Below are 18,762 nucleotides of genomic sequence, written 5' to 3' on the forward strand. Positions count from 1 at the left end.
TGCACAGGCTCTGACCGGAACCCGGCCTGTGCTCTGGCAGCAGCCAGTGAGGACAAAGAAAACCAGCACTGGGGTTTTGAGAGCACAGAACAAGAAAATGCACACCCCAGATGGGGTGATTATGTCCCATCTTATTAACTAATCCTTTTGCAGAAAGGGATTTGCTTAAAGAACACTTCCCAGAAGGCTGCACCATTCCCCCATTCATAACCAGTGCACCTCACCTTGTAACATGACTGATTTCCATTTCTCAGTGTGCCTTAGACAGTTCTTACTCAACTAGAAAGACATGAATTAGAAGCTTGCCCCTATAGAATTTCCCATAAAATAAATGCTGCTCCCTAGATCAGAAAAGCAGCCTATTTCTATTCCTTCATGAGACAACCAGCGGTGCCCATCTGTCAGGCTCAGCTCAGATTCCTGACCCAGGAGGAACAGCACTTCTGTTTTGGGGTCAGGATGGGAACCCAGCCCTTGAGCCAAGGAAACCTTTCCAGGACTGATGGCTGGCTCTGGTGAGTCCGTGGCAGCACAAAGCACGTGAGTTCACGTGCCTACCATCTCCATCCTCCCTGGGCTCAGGCAGGGGAAGCAGCCTTCCCACTGGATCCCTCCCTGATTTCTATCTTCAATCTACTTCGTACAGAGAAGCGAGAGGAGAGCTGCTTTGCCAGCAGGATTTGAGGTTGCACCACTCATGACCGTTTGCCTGACAAACATTTTTGTCCATGAGCATATAAACATGTGATTTAAAGAAGAGAACATTTACTTAACTACGGAGGCAGACATTTTGGCATTGTATAATTAAAAGCTTTACATCTGATCCAAGGCATACATATACAGAAATATAAATAATGCCTTCTGCTGGGCTCAAAAGCAACTATGCAGTGAACACACACTGAAAACAAACTTCAATTTTCATGGTATTCTTGAACTAGTAGCCTTACAACACCTAACAAAAAAGATATTAGAAGTGAATGGCAATTTGAAAGGTATAAATCAAGAACTGTCTTTTATACAGGGAATGATTTTCATTAAAAGTCAGGTTTTAAAGCCTTCACTCCCCAGAAGAGCCCTGTACTCCTTTACTGTTGCAGATAATTTCAGTGCAACCATCTATGCAGCAAGGCACTGGGAAAGATAAACATTGGAATCAGGATTGAAATAAATATTGCTATTAAAGTACAATGCTGAAATTTTTGCATGTTTGCAGAATCAGACAAAGGCCAGGCCCTGTTCCAGAGAATTTTAAGTCCCCATAAAGTTGCAGAGCTATACGGAGGTGTCCCAGCCGAAGCAAGGGGTTCACTCTAACTCCCCTGTGGTTAGTGCACACAGGCCCAGGGCAGCCTGCAGTGCTGCTCCCCCCGGGAGAGGCTCACTCCTCGCATGCTATTGCTTAGCCACGAGGAGGCAGGGGCTCCGCTCGCTGTGTGAAGCGTGCCAGCCGCCAGCTCCAACATCAGCACAGCCCTCTCACGGGGGCAGAAGCTGTCTGAGAGGGGGCTTCATCCTCTATGCAGTGGATCCCACTTGCAGCAGGAGGATTAATTCCTTTATGCTAAGGCAGTCCCTTAGGAAGGTAGAGACCTGGTGGGCAGCCACTTTGTGTGCATTTGCTTGGCCAGTACTGGTGGTCTTGCTGCTAAGCATCCGTTACAGAGGAGGGGCATTTGCCAGGAGAATAGGAGTAGAAAAAACTCCGGAACAAACGTTTTCTGGCTATTTGAAGGGATACTTCCTTCTCTAGCTGCCAGCCACTGCTGCTGCCCCTGCATCTGAGATGTCACAGTGCTGGGCTCTTCTCCTGGCACATCCTGGTGAGGCGGCAGCGGGGCTCACCAGGTGAGACATTACACTCATGGTGCTGAGCACCTTGAAGCCACAGTGCTGGGGCAGCTGCATATTAAAGTTGACGTAAGAGCCCAAGAACTACCAAATGCAACCCTCTCTGGTGTTGCTTTAGAGAAAGTAAGGGCAGACAATGATCAGTATTTCACCGTGCTGTGTAACACAAGGCTTTTAAAGTAACTCTTCCAAGTTTACAGACACAGTCTGTTTATATTTAGTCCATCCTCTCTTCTCCTAACCCTTTAGACCTGAATAATTGTTCAGAAATTCAAGTTACTGTAGATTATTCCACTTAGATGGAGAAAAAAATTGATTCAGTTAATGACACTGGTACAAGTCCAGTTAGAAAAGCAGACTGCTTCCCAGCGTTGAAAAGGAGGGAAATGATCCCAAACCATTTCCTCCCACACAGCCTCAAGCCTCAGTCAGCCAGTGCCCCCAGACTGCCTCTCCAGGCTTAATCACAGGGTCATTTTTCTGACCCATGATGGGTCAGGCTCCATGTGGATTTTCCTTAAGAACCACCAGCCCTTGGAGGACTGGCAGAGATAATGGCACTCTTTTGTTTTTGCAGAAAAGGTTGAAAAAAACATGACTGACAATATCTCATAACACAAAAATGTGGTGTGAGAAATCACTTGACAGTATGTCGAGCCCAGGTACCATGCACACTTGTTCTAGATAAAGAAATGAGCACTTAACAAAACGATTTTAGTCAAAGCTCCAGTTTTGGTGCTCACGATCGATTTCACAGGTTACTACTGTTATACAGCCATTAGCATTTGTAAGACCCAGTCTTGGCTGTCTGTCTGCTCTTCGGGCCTCCAGTACTTTTGAAATGAAGTCGCAATGGAGCTCTCCAAGCAACACCTTGAAGTAGCCAAGACACGGAGCTTGTTTGTGCAGTCAGTCAGGAGCAGCCGTGGTCGCATTTGGGAGCAGCGAAGCCTTTGTGCAGGGGACATTGCCTCCGCCCGGCTGTCGCGTCCGCCTACCCGCAGTGGGTCTGCAGGAACCACGGCCCGAGCAAGCGAGGTACGGCCCCGGGCTTGCGAGCGAACGCTGGTTTGCAGGCTGCACCGCGTACCGGCGGGGGAAAACCGACACGCGGCTGTCGGGGCCGCTGCCGGTGCGCCCGGGCACAGCCCGTCTGCCAAGCGCCCCGCACGGTCAGAGGCGAGGCGCTCCCGTGCTCCGCTCCGTCCTCACGGCTGGAGCGTCCCAGGAGGGCGGCCGGCGGCAGCTCCGCACAGCAACGTCCGGCCCGAGGCACACCGGAGCAGCCGACGGCGGTTCCGACCGAGCACCACCCACCCGGGTCCCGCCGCCCCTCAGCCTCCCGTCGGGTCTGCCCCGCCCTGCGGCCCAGTCCCGCCCCATCCCGCCCCGTCCGTCCCGTCCTGGCGGCGCGGCGGGGATGGCGGCGGACGGGCGGCGCGACGACGAGGAGCTGCCGGTGTACCTGGCGCGGCCCGGCTCGGCGGCGGCGCCTCGTCCGAAGCGCGGGGGGCTGTTCTGCAACGTCGAGGGCGCCTTCGAGAGCAAGACCCTCGACTTCGGGGCACTGCGCGTTGGGCAGCGCCGCGCCCCGCCGCCGACCGGCCCCGACCCTCCGCCCGGCGCGGCCCCCGGCCCCGGTCAGACCGCTGGCGGCCTCCGCGCCACCTCCGGTGAAGAGCGGCTCCAGGACCCAGCCGCGGCGGACGACAGGGTAGGGCCGGCGGCGCGGCGGGGCCGGGCCGGGGCCGGGACAGCGGGCGCGGGCCCCGGGGCGGGGTCTCGGGGGGCGGTGTGGGGCCGCGGGTGGGTCCGGCCGCCGCTCGCCCCCCTCCGGGCGCCGGCCCTGGAGGAGCCGCTGGTGGTGCTGCGGTGGCTCCTCCGCCCCGGCCGCCCGCAGCTCCCCCGCCGCCCCCGCGGCAAGGCGCCGTCGCGGCCGTCCCCGGTGCGCGGAGCTCCGCCCGCCGAGCGGGATGTCGGCGGTCTCGCCGCGGCACCGGCACAGTCAGAGTCGCTGGCTCGGTTTGCTGCAGGAACTCTTTTATACTTTTATGAAAGAATAGCTACTCCCGCGGCACCGAACATGGAAGAAAAACAAAAACAGTGGGGATTTTTGGAGCTGCTACTTCAAAGCAGGCAGATTCTTACCTCTCACGGACACAAACTAGAAGTACCACACCAGCGTGGGGGGGGCTGCACATTGATCTGGAACGGACAGCGTTGAAGGTATCACTAGGCACAAAGTTTCTCAATTTACACCAGAGTGAAAGTGATAAATTAATCCATGCGGCTCCACGGTATCGTCCTCCTGCTGGAGGGTGAGATGGCTTGCTGTGCTGGTTCTGGTCCTATTTGCACTAGTAGTTGGGCAAGAAGATGATTAAGTTAATAGTGTTGCGTGAATATCTTGTTTGGGATTTCAGTGGTCCTGTGGCTGATTTTTGCATCAGGCAAGTAAGGCTATTTGCTGTTGTTGGTCAATAAGTTTGTTAGGAGCTGAACTTTTTAATAGCCATCTTAAAGTCACTCTTTTTCAATTGTGAGCAGGGGCAAACCTCCTCCCACCTCCCCATTTTTGAAGATGGAATAAAAAATCACCTGCATCGTAGCACAGAAAGGTGTAGTGGTTGTCTTGGCATTCTGCAGAAACCTCCACTTGGGTCTGGAGTGCAAACCCTGATAAACAGCAGACACTGGTGATCTGGAAGCCTAACCTCACTAGCATGAGCCTAGTGGAAGCACAGCAGTGAACTGTGGTGACTTGAGCTGTCTCGATTTTGGGAAAAAACATCAGGCTGTCCTAAGTGTCCACTGTCTTCTATAGGAATGTCTAGCTAGGCAATGCTTAATTTGAGCTTTTTTCATTGCACTTTAATTTCTTCAGCCTCTGCTTTTTGGTTTCTTACTGGCATGCTTTGGCATGTTTCTCAATTCATGTTCTTGAGCTTTGCAGCTGTTTTACAAAGTCGGGAATAAAATTAACATTATTCCTGTCAGTATCAACCTTGTCTACGTGGTTTAAGTAGCAGTTGCAGAACTAACCACTGCATTAACAATTTTATGCTGTTGCTTGTTGGACAAGGAGCTGAAGCTCCTGACAGCCTGTCTGCATGCTTTGCTGTGAGCTTTTCTGTATTAGCTGTGCCAAAAATTCAAAAAGAGCCTTGTTCCCTTTTAAGGTCTTATGTAGACCCTTATCTCCGGTGTTTTGTAGCTGAGGATTTCCTTCAGCAGCTCCTCTCTTCCTGATGATTTCTGCCTCTAGATTTCTTCCTCTCAGGCCTTCAGCTGATAAGCATCAGAAGAGTAAGGGTCACTAAGTAAGTAACCCCTTTTATCTGTACATCTTGCCTAAGAGGGTGGGCACCTTCATGCATGTGTTTTTGTGTGTGCCTGGCTAGAAGGAATTGTATGACTTGGTATTGTGGCTTTCAAGCTTTGAGGTGACCCAGAATAGGACAGTGCAATGGGAAATGAACTGTGCATGCTGAGCCCCATTGCCTGCACAGCCATGGGGAGTTTCCCTGTGTTGGACTCTACAGATTCAGGGCACACAAAGGCACTTTTGTCAAGGCAAATTGAACTTTGAATAATTTCACAGATTAAGAAACAGTGAGAGAGCACAAGTCATCTACTCTTGCCCAAGCAACTTGTTTATTAGAGAAGCTGAAAGTAAGAGACTTGCCTGTGCCCAGGACAGCAGACAGATCTGTCTTCTAATTTTTGCAGTGAACAGTTTACTGGAAGTACAACAGACCAACACACCTTGTTTGTTTGTTTTCCTATAATGATATTAATCACAATTAAAGCCACAACATTTCTACAGGGAGACAACCCCGGTGAATAAATGCCGAGTGATGACATGTGGTGTCATGCAACTGGGCAGCATAATATAGACTCAGGCACATGGTCCAACCTTATTTTGTTTTATCACAAAGTCTATTGGAAGGACAGAAGCTCGGCTGTATATTGAAGTGTACTGAAGTCATAGTGGGGATATAGCTCAAAGCAGTTGGGAGCTATGCCTTTGCTCTGTCAGTGGGAGTTTGAGCTTTGCCAGTGGATTTAGGGTCAGAGAGTGACAGGGACAATGAGTGACGGTCATTAGCGTGGTGGCCCAGGGGACTACTACTGTGTGGTTATGGAGAGCTGCCTCTGTGGGCTGGTGGGCTTCCTGGGGAACAAGAGGTGGGCACCTGAAGTGTCCTTCAGGTGCTCTTTGCTCAAAGCAGGAGGTTAGTTTTCCCTGCTACTGAGTTCTGCTGCAGCAAGAGTTTTTGCCACACAAGACTTAAGATTTGGAGGAACAACACTGCGGGGCCAGATTCAATGCTGATCTGGGATATTTGTTATTTTTAATAAGAGTGATTTAACTCGGTGCAGGTTTTCATCAGTAATAGCCAGTGTGGACTCTACCCTTCTGAAGTGTCTTGTAGTTTTCTCTGAGAGCTGTCATGCATTTGTTAGCCAGAGTGGATTACTGTGTTCACTTTGCTATCATTAAGTAAAAAGAGAGTTTCTCTGTAGGTCACAGACAGCGCCCTGTGAATTCCTTTGGCCAGGATGTTCATGGAAGGTGGGCGATACCTGTACAGGTACTGGAGAGCTGCAATCCTGGGCATTTGCAGAGGCAACAGGGCTTTGAGGAGAGGGGAAGGAGCCTTGCACCTGGTGCCTGGGAAGGTCAACCAGAAGCCTGTGGAGGCATCCTCCACATTTCTCCTCAGTGCTCAGCCATGCAGAGACCCTGCATTTTCACCCTCCTGTGCAGTCACACAGGTAGGAGCACATGGTGCTAATCCCCAGACACTTGGTCCTTCCTGCTGCATGGTTCTGCAGCTTAAGTTGTCATTTCCAGTGCAACTGGCTGTGGTTCCACAAACACGGGATTGTGGCTTCACCTCAGGCTGGGGCAGCTCTATTGGCTGGAGAGGAAGGGGAAAAGAAATGCAGGGGAAACTAGTGGGCAGTGAAAGCAGGCAAAAAGTTCGTCCCCTCCAGAAGACTGGGAGGAGCCAGTCCTTTGCTTTTTCCTGGTGTGTGTGATATCTAACTTGTGATACACCCTGGAAATACAGGCAGGGCTGCCTCAAATGGAGATCAAAGCTTGGACTAACTTGATCCTCTCTTTGTTTTTCTGACACTTGTAAAATGTGCTCTGACTTTAGCATTCAGCTTTTTGGTTTCCAATGCCAGCAATTTATAGCAGGAATACCAAGCCAACAGCAGTCTGTGCCTCATGAGGCAGCTTGGCACAACCTGAAGTTGCAGTTGTGCACTGCCTTTAGCAGTTTAAAATCCTGAATTTGTGGAAGGGATCCTAAAGCACTTCAATAGCATTAACACCTCAATATCACCCCATTCAGCATCTGTGTTTTGGTTTTACTTGTTCTTTTTATAAGAGAATAATTTGGAGTTACATTATGTCTGTTACTTTTACAAACAATAGGAACAAATCCACCCCACTGAACTAGTTCCTACATAACAAATGCAACAGTTAAACTTGCATTACAGTTTGTGGAGTTGAATACTAAATATTCAGGTCTTTATTGAAAAAAATCCCACATATATGTGTTTGTGTTTTTTTAAGAAATCTGATGCCTGAAGCACAGCAATAAGAGTCAGTTCTTTGGCTGCTTGTGCTAGGACAGAGGTTATTGCCAGCACTTAAGCAAAACTGTTGAGTTTGTTATCCCACCCCCCTGTTTAAGAAGACAGATATTGGATTCCATGGGAGTTATGCAGCAGGGCTAGATTTCCAGAGAAATTAGGGATTCAGTTAAAGAGTTCCTGCTTGCTGCAAAGAGCTTATGTTTTACCACAAAACTTACCCTAGCATGGAAGTAGTTTGATTTTTCACACTAGCTTGTGGCAATGGTCCTTGGTTTCCTTCTGTCCTCACTCTCAGCTCTGGGGTTTGGCAGTGGCTGGCCCCGGTGTGTGGGCAGTGCAGGGGTGGCAGGGATCTGGCTGGCAGGAGTAGCCTCTGGGGTACCTGGCCTCTGGGCACTGAGGTGCCGGGCCAATCTTGCTCTGCCAGGGTTTTGATATGATGGTGCCAGTGTTATTTGGGCTGATGTGGTCTTGAAAACATCATGCTCTTCTCAGGAAATGTTGTTCACTATGGAATTTGTAAGCAGAAAAGAAACTGGGTTTTGCAGTCAGGTATAAAACAGATAGCCAGCTCCACATTGACACAGCCTGTTTTCAGCCTGCTTGAAGCAGATATTTCCAGGAACATGGCAGGGGCTCTGGGTGTGGTGTGCAGGAACCGTTCTGGGGGCACAGGACATCCCACTTTGGTGAAAGGATGGTGTTTCTGTCCCTTGGATTCACTGCCTCTGAAGTAAGTTAACCCCTGAAAACTCATCTGCTAGGAGAGCAGAGGGGATGGTTTCATGCAAAGAATATGTATGGGAGGAGGAGATTGTATGCATGGGGACAGGCTGGCCTGGCAAATCTGCTGAACATTATGACACATTTGAGCCCAGATAATTCCATGGTGATATCCACTGAATGTTGGTCGTGCTGTATAAGAGTCATTGGTCGTGGACTCGGGGTGGTGGGATCTGCTTTTTCCCTTTGCACTAGAGTTGGGTCAGAAGCCTCCTGGTCCCCACAGAGGGGTTGAGCCAGGCTGCTGAGCATTGGTGGGCCACAGTCGGAGCTGCATTTGTTTTGGTGCCAAAGTCCTTGCAGCAGCATGCGCCTTCTGTTCAGTCTTCACACCACTAGTGCCCCTCACCCCGCTCTTCTCTTTTGTGGCTGTCCACAAACACCTGGAGCCATGAGGAGCTTTTGAGCTCTGAGGATTGCCATTTTAAGTAACTTTCAGATTGACCATGCTTCTCATAGCGGATATTTTAAAGTGTGTGAGTAGCGCCTCATACACTGCACCTGGAAGAGATCCTATGGAAAAAGTTTTTTTCTGTTTTGAATGTTTTGGGCCCAGGGCAGGGTGTTTGATTGTATTTGTGTGAGTGTCACATAGCAACCATGAGGAAAGCACATCTCTTCAAACTAGGGATCTGAAGTCACTGTGGCTGGCCAGCATCCAGGGGGCTGATTCAAGCTTGACTCTTGAAACTGTCCAAGTGTTGAAGTCAGCAGCATCTGTATAGTCATTTATCTATTATTAACTAATTAACTGCTGCTCTTTCTGAGTCTAGACAAAGTTAATGTGGCACCACCAGGCATGGGGATACTGATAAACTTTCCAGAAAATGTGTTGAGTGAAGTTTTGAGAGGTTTGGTGATGGGAGTTGAGGCTGTTTCTCATCTCCCAGACCCAGCCAGTCTAATTTCAGTAGAGACCAGGACCCATTCTTGATGCTTTGCAGTGTTGTGACAAGAACAGTGTGGTCTGGTACCTGATCTCCCCACAGGCTTTTGGTTGCAGAGGCTCTGGCACAGCCCTGCTCCCCCATTCACTGCCTGGTGCTTGCAGACATCCCCTGCCCATGGATCTGCCATAGAGGGGAAGGTTTCCAGCCATCTCTTGCTGACTACAGGGGTGCAGCAGCTCACCAGCAGTGGCATAGTAGCTGGGACAGGGAAACAGGAGGGCCAAGCAGCCCTTACAATTTTGTCAGTATTCTCACAGTCCAGGTAGTAATAAGTAAGTTGTTGAGCCTCTGCTGACTTTGACTTCAAACTGATGAAAGGTTTTTGAGTTTAGAATAAACACAAATTCAGTAAAACTAGTGTGCAGAAGCACATAGAGTAACAGACTCAGTGGGTAGCAAAAGCTTTAGGCTGGGTTACTGCAGAGCACATGGTACTGACAGTCCACGCTGCTGTCACCCACTTCTCTCAGTCAAAGTTGGCTGCAGTGTCAGGGGTTGTGCTGTGAGATGGCTCTGCCTGTGCACACACTGGTGAGCAGGGTGCTTGTCAGGCCCCTGATGCCATTGTTGGGTTCTAGTTCAGAAAGCAAACTGGAGGGAGGGTTTGGGTGTTGGTCACCCAGGCTTGTCAGATGGCTTGTTTTTCTGCCAGGAAGTAGAATTGGATTTACAGCAATGTCCTTGCCAGGTGTGGCTGTAAAATTTTCCTAGTGGAGCTGCCTGGCAGCAGAATCTGTAGGAGCATCTTTTGCTGATGGTGTTCAAAGCTCTGCGCAAGAGTGGAATTGCAGCTGGCCTGGAAGAGAAAGCAAGGTTCAGGGTGGCCATGGGTCTTACGACCTGCTGGCAACACAGTGGATTGTGGCAAGCAGGAAAGAGTAGACAGATTTGTCCCATTGTGGTACAGCTCTTGCTGGCATGGTCCTGGCCAGCTGTGGGCCAGGCTCGGCATCGTCTGTTTTAGCTGTTTGCTGAGTACTTGCAAACAATTCCACCATTTAAACCTTCTACCAAAGTCACAGCAGAGAAAAGGGAAAAAGTCCTTGGAAGAGTCCTTGCCAGCACTTGTAGTGTTTGCATCGCATGTAGGATTCCTGGAGCCAGATGTGTGGTGTATTTTATTGTTTTTTAATGCTTCCAACTCTTGTGCATGTGAAAGAAGGGTGAGGTGATGCAGGTGCATTCCAGCAGCCCAAGACAGCCTGTTCTGTTACAGACCATGTTCATTCTACTTGCCAGTGCTACATGGAGAGTCTTGGCCAGCACAGAGCCCTGATTGTGGCCGCTCCCATGGGCCATCCCCGCAGGCTGGGTTGAGACGCAGACTGGACAGCGTTGGTGCCTGGGCCGGTATCGGTGCTCATTGCCGGTGCTTGGTGCTGGTGCTGGTGCGTGGTGTCAGTGCTCGTAGCCAGTGCCCGGTGTTGGTGTCAATGCCCGGTGTCAGTGCTCGTTTCTGATGCCCAGGGCCAGTGTCGGTACTTGTTGCCGGTGCCCAGGGCCGGTCTCAGTGCCCAGTGTCGGTGCTCGTTGCCGGTGCCTGGGATCGGTGCTCGTTGCCGGTGCCCGGGGTCGTTGCTGGTGCCCGGTGTCGGTGCTCGTTGCTGGTGCCCAGGGTCGGTGTCGGTGCCCGGTGTCGGTGCCCGGTGTCGGTGCTCGTTGCTGGTGCCCAGGGTCGGTGTCGGTGCCCGGGGTCGGTGCCCGGGGTCGGTGCCCGGGGTCGGTGCTCGTTGCTGGTGCCCAGGGTCGGTGTCGGTGCCCGGGGTCGGTGCCCGGGGTCGGTGCCCGGGGTCGGTGCTCGTTGCTGGTGCCCAGGGTCGGTGTCAGTGCCCGGGGTCGGTGCCCGGGGTCGGTGCCCGGTGTCGGTGCTCGTTGCTGGTGCCCAGGGTCGGTGTCAGTGCCCGGTGTCGGTGCCCGGGGTCGGTGCCCGGTGTCGGTGCCCGGTGTCGGTGCTCGTTGCTGGTGCCCAGGGTCGGTGTCGGTGCCCGGGGTCGGTGCCCGGGGTCGGTGCCCGTTGCCGGTGCCCGGGGTCGATGCCGGCACCTGCCGGGGCGGGGCGGGCGCGCCCTGCGCGGGGCCAGGCCCGGGCGCCCCCTGGCGGCGGCGGGCGGTGCGGTGGGCGGGGCGGGCGGCGGCCGTCCCGGTGCGGCGGGTGCGGACTCGGTCTCGCCTTTGTGAGAAGCGGCGCGGAGGCAGAACGGGTGGCGGCGGCGGGTCGGGCCGGACCGGCGGTACCATGTCGTACCAGGGCAAGAAAAACATTCCGCGCATCACGGTGGGTGCGGCGGGCGGGGCAGGGCGGCCCGTGGGGCGGTGGGGAAACTCGGTGCCGGCGTCCGGCGTTGCGGGTCGGAGCGGGGCGGCGGCGGCGGCGTGCAGACAAAGAGCCGCCGCCCGCGCAGGTGTCCCGGCCCCGCTGGTGACCTGTGCTGGGCAGGACCCGCGCCCCCGCGGGCGCAGCGCGGGCTGGAGCGTCTGCCGTGGTCGGTGCCCGGCAGTGCCCGGTGCCCGTGGGGTGTTCCCCCGTGCGGGGCCAGCCTCCCGCAGGGCGCTCCCCGTGCTCGATGCCCCCGCCGAGCAGCTCCTCGGTCTCGCCGTGTCAGGTGCGGCGGTGCCGCTGCAGCGCTCCGGGACCCGCCCGCCCGGCCCGCCCGGGAGAGGCGGCGGCCGGTGGGTTGGCCCTGGAGCTGCGGGAGCCCCGGTGCCAGCGCTGCCCTGCCGCGGCGCTCCCGCTGCGGCTCTCCTGCTCTGGTCTCTGCCTGGCAGCTCTGCTCCAGGCTCGCCCTGCGGAGGCCGCGGAGGGCTTGCTTCTGGGAAGGCAGTCTGGTCTTTCATCTTGCTGGCTTTTCGCTGGCTTCATTGTAGCTCCTGGTTTTTCTATTGAGGACAGTTCTGGCTCTCTGAAGAAAAAGGAAAAGCAAAGCACTCGACTTCCATTATTCTTTTTACAAATGTGAACAAAATGCTCTTAAAGAAGCATTAAGATCTTGACCACTGTAAAGAGAAATTCCTTTGTCAGCCTAGATTCAGATGCTTTCACAAGCAATATTATGGCTTTACACATACTGCCTTTTCTGTATCCTTAGACCACAATGGAGACGACACCCCAACTGCTGCTGCAGGTGGGATTTCTCCCATTCTCTGGGGCTTTTTTCTTTATGATATGCCTAATCAATATGCAGGGCTTGTGCCTGCTCCTCTGGGATCCAATGGCAGCTTTCTCCCCTCAGTGGTAACAAAATCTTCCAAGCTGCTTGATTTATCCCTATTAAATCCTTTGCTTTTTTCCTGAAGCTGAAAATGCTGCACTTCTGTCACCTGAGCAATGGGCAGGTTGGGCTTTCATGAAGGATGTATTGGAAAACTGGGTATTTGTACTTCCCACCAGCTATGTTTCAACTGCCTAGTGTGTTTCTGGAGATGCAGAAACAATCCCTTCTGGTTCCTCTTGTACTCAACAGTGCTGCAGTCAATATTTGTAGTCGGTTTCTGCCAGTAACATCTGAAAAATCAGAGTTTGCCTATTGTATCTGTTTGCAGCAGTTTCTCATCTTTTCCAGGACAGCCATTTTAGTGGAGAGGCCAGGAGCACGAGTGAGTGGTGCATGTGTTAGTGCGAGATAAATTTCTGTGCAAATTATTCCCAACATGAGTTGTAAAAGCCTGGTCAAAAGCTGTACGTGACAGGCAAGACTGTAGTCATTGATGGAAGGCTGGGAAGTACAGGCGCGTCTGTCAGTTGTGCCATGGAGGAAACACAGGGAGGGGAGGTGAGCCAAAGCTTTGGCTTTCTCAGTGATGGCTCCATCAGCCTGGTATGGATGTGTTGCTCCTCACTGTCTCGTGTTGTGCACCATGCATCAGAGACCACTAAACATCCTATTACTGTTTACATGTGTGCTGATTCTAGGGTGCCCAGCTCAGGAGAATAGCAATTTCAGATCTTGTGTGTCTGTTGAGAGACTTTTTATTGGTTCCTTTTCTTTAGCTGTTTGGAAAGGTGATCAAAATCTTTCCCCTCTTGCAGTATGTTTTTCTGCAGGAAGAGAGGTGGAAGACGAAAATCTTGTCCTGATTTTACAAAATACCTGTTAACAGAACTGTTGGTTGAATCAAAATTACTCAGTCTTTGTGCTTTTGTCATAAAATCCTTTCCTAGGCCAGGTAGACTGGAGATCCCATATTTTTTCTTGGTGTGAGCCATGCCCACCCCAATTCCCCTGCTGGAGCCCACAAATATCATCTCTGTGATGTCTCTGCCACCTCTGAAAACAAGGAGGTGTGTATGGTGTATCAGGTACACACGGGGCAGAAGGCCTCAGTTACTGACTAGACGGGTTTTGGTGAACTGGTAGCTGTCAGTATGTCATTTTAAGCCACAAACCGTAGGGAATCACAGTGTAGCTGGCAGCTATCTCTCCCTATGACACTAGCCAGGGCTTCTTCCATGCTGTTGTGTGGTGCATTAGTAAGGAGGAACCATAAGCTTCTGATGAAACACCTCTGCAATTAGTGTCTCTGCTTTTACCAGGGAAAAAGCAGTAAAACCATACACCTGCTTCTGTGCTCCCCTAATTATGCCCTTGTGCTTCGTAAATGAGGTGAGCACTGTTCTTGGCTGGGTTCAGCAGCCTTCTGGAAGTGCTGCCTGCCTTTTTTTCTGCAGCATCACTCTGAAGACCACCTGATACTTTGGGATCTCAACATGACCAGATGATGCTTAAGGGCATCAGGAGCAGAGTGTGGGCATGAGGGAATGGATAATGGGTTTGAAAGCTTGATCCCAAATGCAAACAGGCAGAGAGACAGGGAGAGTTCTGCATAAAGGCTTACCAGCATGGAGAGGTGTTGAGGGCTGGTGGCGAGTCCGGCAGATTTTGGCAGAGCTGTGCTGGAGGGAAAGCTCCAGGCTTGGCCTCGTAGGCATCTCTTGTGCCTGAAGGCACCAGAAGGCACCACACAGGTGGCAGAGGAGCTGTCACTGGCTGCTTTGGAGGCAGTGTCAGCAGTGAGGTCAGGCCAAGGGGCCTGGCAGGTCAGTGCCAGCGTGAGGCAGGGCTGTGTACAGCCACAGCATCTCGTGCTCACGGCTGCTTTGGTGCCCTGTGCCCTAAGGCTGTGCTGGCACTGGCTGCTCCCTCCCTGGCCAGGCCCCATGGCTCCTGCTGCAGGAGGGCTTTTCCCTCTGCTCAGAGGCTGATGACACAGCCTGACACTGGCTGGCAGGAGCTGTGGTGGGTGTACAGAGCACAGTGAGCCCTGATATGGGAACAGTGCATTTATTGTGGTCTGGGGCTGCTCTGCTAGCATGCACTGAAGAAGCCTGGCTATTAAGTCAGACTCATTTCCTCATAACTGCTTCATTCTCTTCCTTTCTTCTTTCCCTGCCTCTTGTCACCTGGGTGCACTCCTGAACAGTGCCAGAGCCTGTAGGCATGTCATTTGGATTTTCTTCATTCAATTTAGTTGCCTTTTTTTCTTTGCAGTCAGTGGTTGGTGCTGGTGCAGTCCCTTTGCTGTTGGATGGGCACGGTGGGTTCTAGCAGTGCCTGATCTCCTGAATGGATGCCTTGTTTGTGCCTCAGCCACTGTGGCTCTCTCAATTTTGTGTACTGACAGTTAGCACTGAGCAGCCCTTCACATCTACTGCAGAATGACCTCTTGTGAGTGTGGAGCAGGCATATTTCTTGAGCTCATATTAACCCTTTATTCAGTAATTGTCAATGGGACAGTCTCCTGCACCTGTGCTGCCTCTGCCTGACTCCCTTGGCTTCCTCCAGTCTGATGTTCAGGGAAGGGCAGGCCAGCATCAGTAGTTGCTGATGTTCCCGCACTCTAGTGAGAACCAGCTCCAGGAATTCAAGAAAGCAAGTTGGAGAGGGCAAGACAAAAAAAATGGAGGGCTGTTAGTGCATTTGGGCAGGGAGATTTTTTTTGTTATCGTGTGTGTGCTCAGGGCCCTCAGCCCCAAAGCTGAGCATCGCCCAGCGTGTGCCCCGTGGGCAGAGGCGTAGCACAGCTGTGCTCTGGCCCAAGCACCTGGGGCTGCCAAGCCAGTGCATACCAGCTGTCCTTGTGCCCCAGCTGCTCCTGAGACGCGTCTGTGCTGCCCAGGGAGACCTGGCTGTGGTCCCCAGGTCGCTGGTCAGGATCAGGATCTCTGCGTGCTCATGGAGTGCAGGATGTCGAGGGAGCTGTGCATGGCGGGCTGTGACGTGCCCTTGCTTCCAGGCCCCCCTTAGCGCAGTTTGGGCACGCCTGTGCCCGATGTGTTACTGGGGTCGGGGAAGAAGCGGGGCTGCCCGCGGGTCTGCTTGTTGGAGAGGACGGTGAGTGGCAGGGGAAGCGGAGCAGCTCAGCGGAGCTCTTTCCCTGGTGGGAGGAGAGGCTCCCTTGGGCTGTGCTGGCGGGGAGGGTAAGAGCCCCCTCGCCGGGTGCCAGCCGTGTGCGGCCGCTCCCCGGCCCTGTGCGGGGGCTGCGCTGCGGCGGCTGAGCAGGCGCCGGCATTCCCCTCCTTTCCCCACCCAGTTCCTTTGTCTCCGCTGCGTGTGCATGAGATTGCTGTGAAAACGCACGCGGGGCTCTGGGCTTTGGCTACTGCCGGGATGCAGGAGTATTCTTTGCATCCTTCTGTTGACAGAGGGATGCGAATTCCCACTATGGTGGTGATACTTAAGAAATGGCCCCAGGGGTGGTGGGTGGAGAGCAAACCCATTTCCCTGCGGAGCAATTAACCATGCCACAGCGTCACAGGGTGAGGCTGGCATGTGAGCCCTGCTGAAGGCTCTGGTCGGCTCTTGTCCAGGCTCAGACTGTGGAAAGGGAGCGTATTTACGTGCCAAAACCTGGGCTGTGAGCAGCAGGGGTAACAGAGAGGAACAGTAAGGTGTCATTAAGAGCTGAAGAGTTGTTGGAGGTGTTTTAAGCAGTCAGGTAGACAACATGTTCTCTGGCACAGCAGTTAGCCAATGTCACCTGAATCCGCGGCAGGCATATGTGAGATCAGGTGGTTTGCCCCTCTACTTCCTGCAGCTGCTTGTGCAGACTTGTGCAGGTAGAGGAAGGTAGGAGAGCAGGACCTCAGCCATCCCAGTTCCTCTGGACAGGGTCTGTTTCCCACAGGACAGTGCCCATCCTCTCCCATCAGTGTATGCTGAGTTGTCTGGTCCAAAAGTGTAAATGCAGGAAGAGCATAAGGACAATTCTGGTTGGGGTGTTCCTCTGGCGTCTGGCTGTGCTCCTTTGGAGAAGGCTGCTGGCCATTTTGGTCAATAGAAAGGAGAACAGAAGAGGTGGTAAATCATGAGATTGGAGTGCAGTCTAGTGCCTTCTGGTTTTTGTATAGACCTGTGAAATGCCTCAGAAGCATTACCCCAAGCACAGCAGGAGAGTGACAGATTAACAGCTGGTTGCCTGTCCTGTTGGTGGTTTTTGCAAGGTGGTAACAGAGGAGAGAGTAACTTGTCTTCTTTAATGCAACTTACTTTACAGGGTGTCATTAGAGACATGCCCTTAGTACAAACTTGCTCTAAATGCTGATGTGTGGCTCATGCTGGCTGCCAAGTAATGTGCGTAATGTCCCAGCGTAGGAAGCTTTTGACTTCTCTCTATATTTTAGGGAAGCATATTTGCTGTGTCCCCAGTGACTCTCCCCTGTGCTCAGTCTGCCTCGGCGGTGTTTCTGGCAGCCCTTCTCCCACTTAGAAACATCTGTAGGAGTACGACATTTTCAATCCTTGCTCTTGTAGTGTTGTTTGGAGTGTTGACACAGGTCCAGTGACCCTTCTGCAGCATCAGTGGTTGAGGTGAGCAGTGGGAGAGCACCTGTACAGCGTGCTGAGAATCATAAAATCATAATATATTAAGGGGTTGGAATGGACCTTAAAAGATCATGTAGTCCAAACCCCCTCTAGTGGGACACTTCCCACTAGATCAGGTTGCTCAAGGACTAAACCAACCTGGCTTTGAATACCACCAGCATTGGGGCATCCATAATCTCCCTGGGCAACCTGTTCCAGTGTCTAACCACCCTCTCAGTCAAAAGTGAATGAAGCATGTGTGGTATGTGCTACTGACAGCTGCTGTGCTGTTCCCTTTTCAGAGTGATCGTCTCCTTATTAAAGGAGGGCGAATAGTCAATGATGACCAGTCATTCTATGCTGACATTTACGTGGAGGATGGCCTCATAAAGTAAGTATTTGATTTCTATTATCTTCATCTCCTTTTAAACCGGCTTCAGGTTGAGTGGTTATTGGCTTTTTGGGGGTGTGGTATGTGCCCAACTTGCCAAGCAGTAAAACCTGATAACCCTCTCTATTCAGAGGCTCAGCTCTCTGCAGTGTGTGTAAGCACATACGTGATTGTCTCACGTGTTCTCAGAGGAGCTCCAGCGACTGAATTGCAGTCAGGCTTGTGGGATTATGATACTGCGTCCATTGTACAGCAAAGTTGTTTCTGATTGCACCAGAACACGGTTTATCTTTGACTTCTCTTTTGCCCTGTGTTAACTGTATTAGCATGAATGACCCCACACAGGATCCTGTTTGTTAGTGCTTACAAGGATAGTGCTGTGCTGCAAGTCATCTGCATCCTTGAGATTTCCAGGAATTGCAGGGAAACCTCTGGGTTCCCCTGGCTTCTCCGTGTATGTCTCAGAGCTGCAGGAATAGCTCAGTTGTTTAAAGTTTGCCATTCAAAATTGGCAAAGGAATTGTGCTGGAGCCAGCTCCACACTGAGTGAAGTGAAAGAGCCATGATAGTTTATAGCCCTGAGATTTGAAAAGGCATTGCTTGCTCTATGGTAACAGTTATATATATCCAGCCTTACCAGGGTGGTAGATGCTAAATATCCAGCAGCAGATAAATACTTCAAGAAGTGTGATTGTATTTTTATCTGGTGGACAAGACCATTTGTGATTGACAAGTGCTTGTACACAGGCAGGGATCAGAGCCAGCTTCTGGTGTTGCTGTGGTGCATGCTTTCTGAGTATTCATGGGCAAATCACCGAGCCTCATCTGCAGCCTGGAGGCCACAGAATTTCACTGTCTTGGGAGCTAAATGCTCTTACAAGTGAATTCTGCGAAGAATACAGTAAGCAATTAAAAACCTTTAGTGATGGATTCATCTCCATAAAAGCAATAGGAAGAGCTGCTGATTTATTGCTGTGAGGACAGTAAAGTGAGCAGTTCTGTCCACAGAATTTTTGTTACACTAGGGAAAAAACCTGCAAAGTGACTCAGCTTGAATGAAATGCAAAAATGGAATTTGTTTCTCATTTTTACCTCCCCAGTGTGCCAAGGAAATCAGAAATTTTCCACTAAAACCAACCTACCTTTAATCTTGATTTATCAAGGAGCACTGAGAAAGGCTTGATGAAAGTAGGATTTCTGAAGGAAGATATTTGAAGGCTGAGTTGAACATATGGACACATAAAGGGGTTGAGGGAACAGGGGCTGAAAAAGGGAATGTTGAGGTTCAGGTAACTTGGCCTGCAGGAGGGCTGGATACGTCAAGTTGTGCTCGAACAGGACAGGATCCAGAGCACTGTAGTTGTGTATTAGGTTACTA

The 18,762-nt window shown here is 51.8% G+C and overlaps 1 protein-coding gene across 3 annotated transcripts in view; it reads left to right on the plus strand.

The window, feature by feature from the left end:
- Nucleotides 1-18,762, plus strand: part of DPYSL3 (dihydropyrimidinase like 3) — a 40,969-nt gene that overhangs the window by 9,163 nt on the left and 13,044 nt on the right. The window contains exons 1-2 of one of the 3 annotated variants that reach the window (XM_066559929.1): nucleotides 3,269-3,562; nucleotides 17,296-17,384. In XM_066559929.1, coding sequence (XP_066416026.1) covers nucleotides 3,269-3,562; nucleotides 17,296-17,384 — 383 coding nt within the window. Of the gene's footprint in view, nucleotides 1-3,268; nucleotides 3,563-11,328; nucleotides 11,470-17,295; nucleotides 17,385-18,762 lie in introns of those variants that run through there. The other 2 variants (XM_066559931.1, XM_066559930.1) reach the window with 2 other exon arrangements.

This window comes from Molothrus aeneus, chromosome 15, assembly GCF_037042795.1.
Source record: "Molothrus aeneus isolate 106 chromosome 15, BPBGC_Maene_1.0, whole genome shotgun sequence".
Classification (NCBI taxonomy): domain Eukaryota; kingdom Metazoa; phylum Chordata; class Aves; order Passeriformes; family Icteridae; genus Molothrus; species Molothrus aeneus.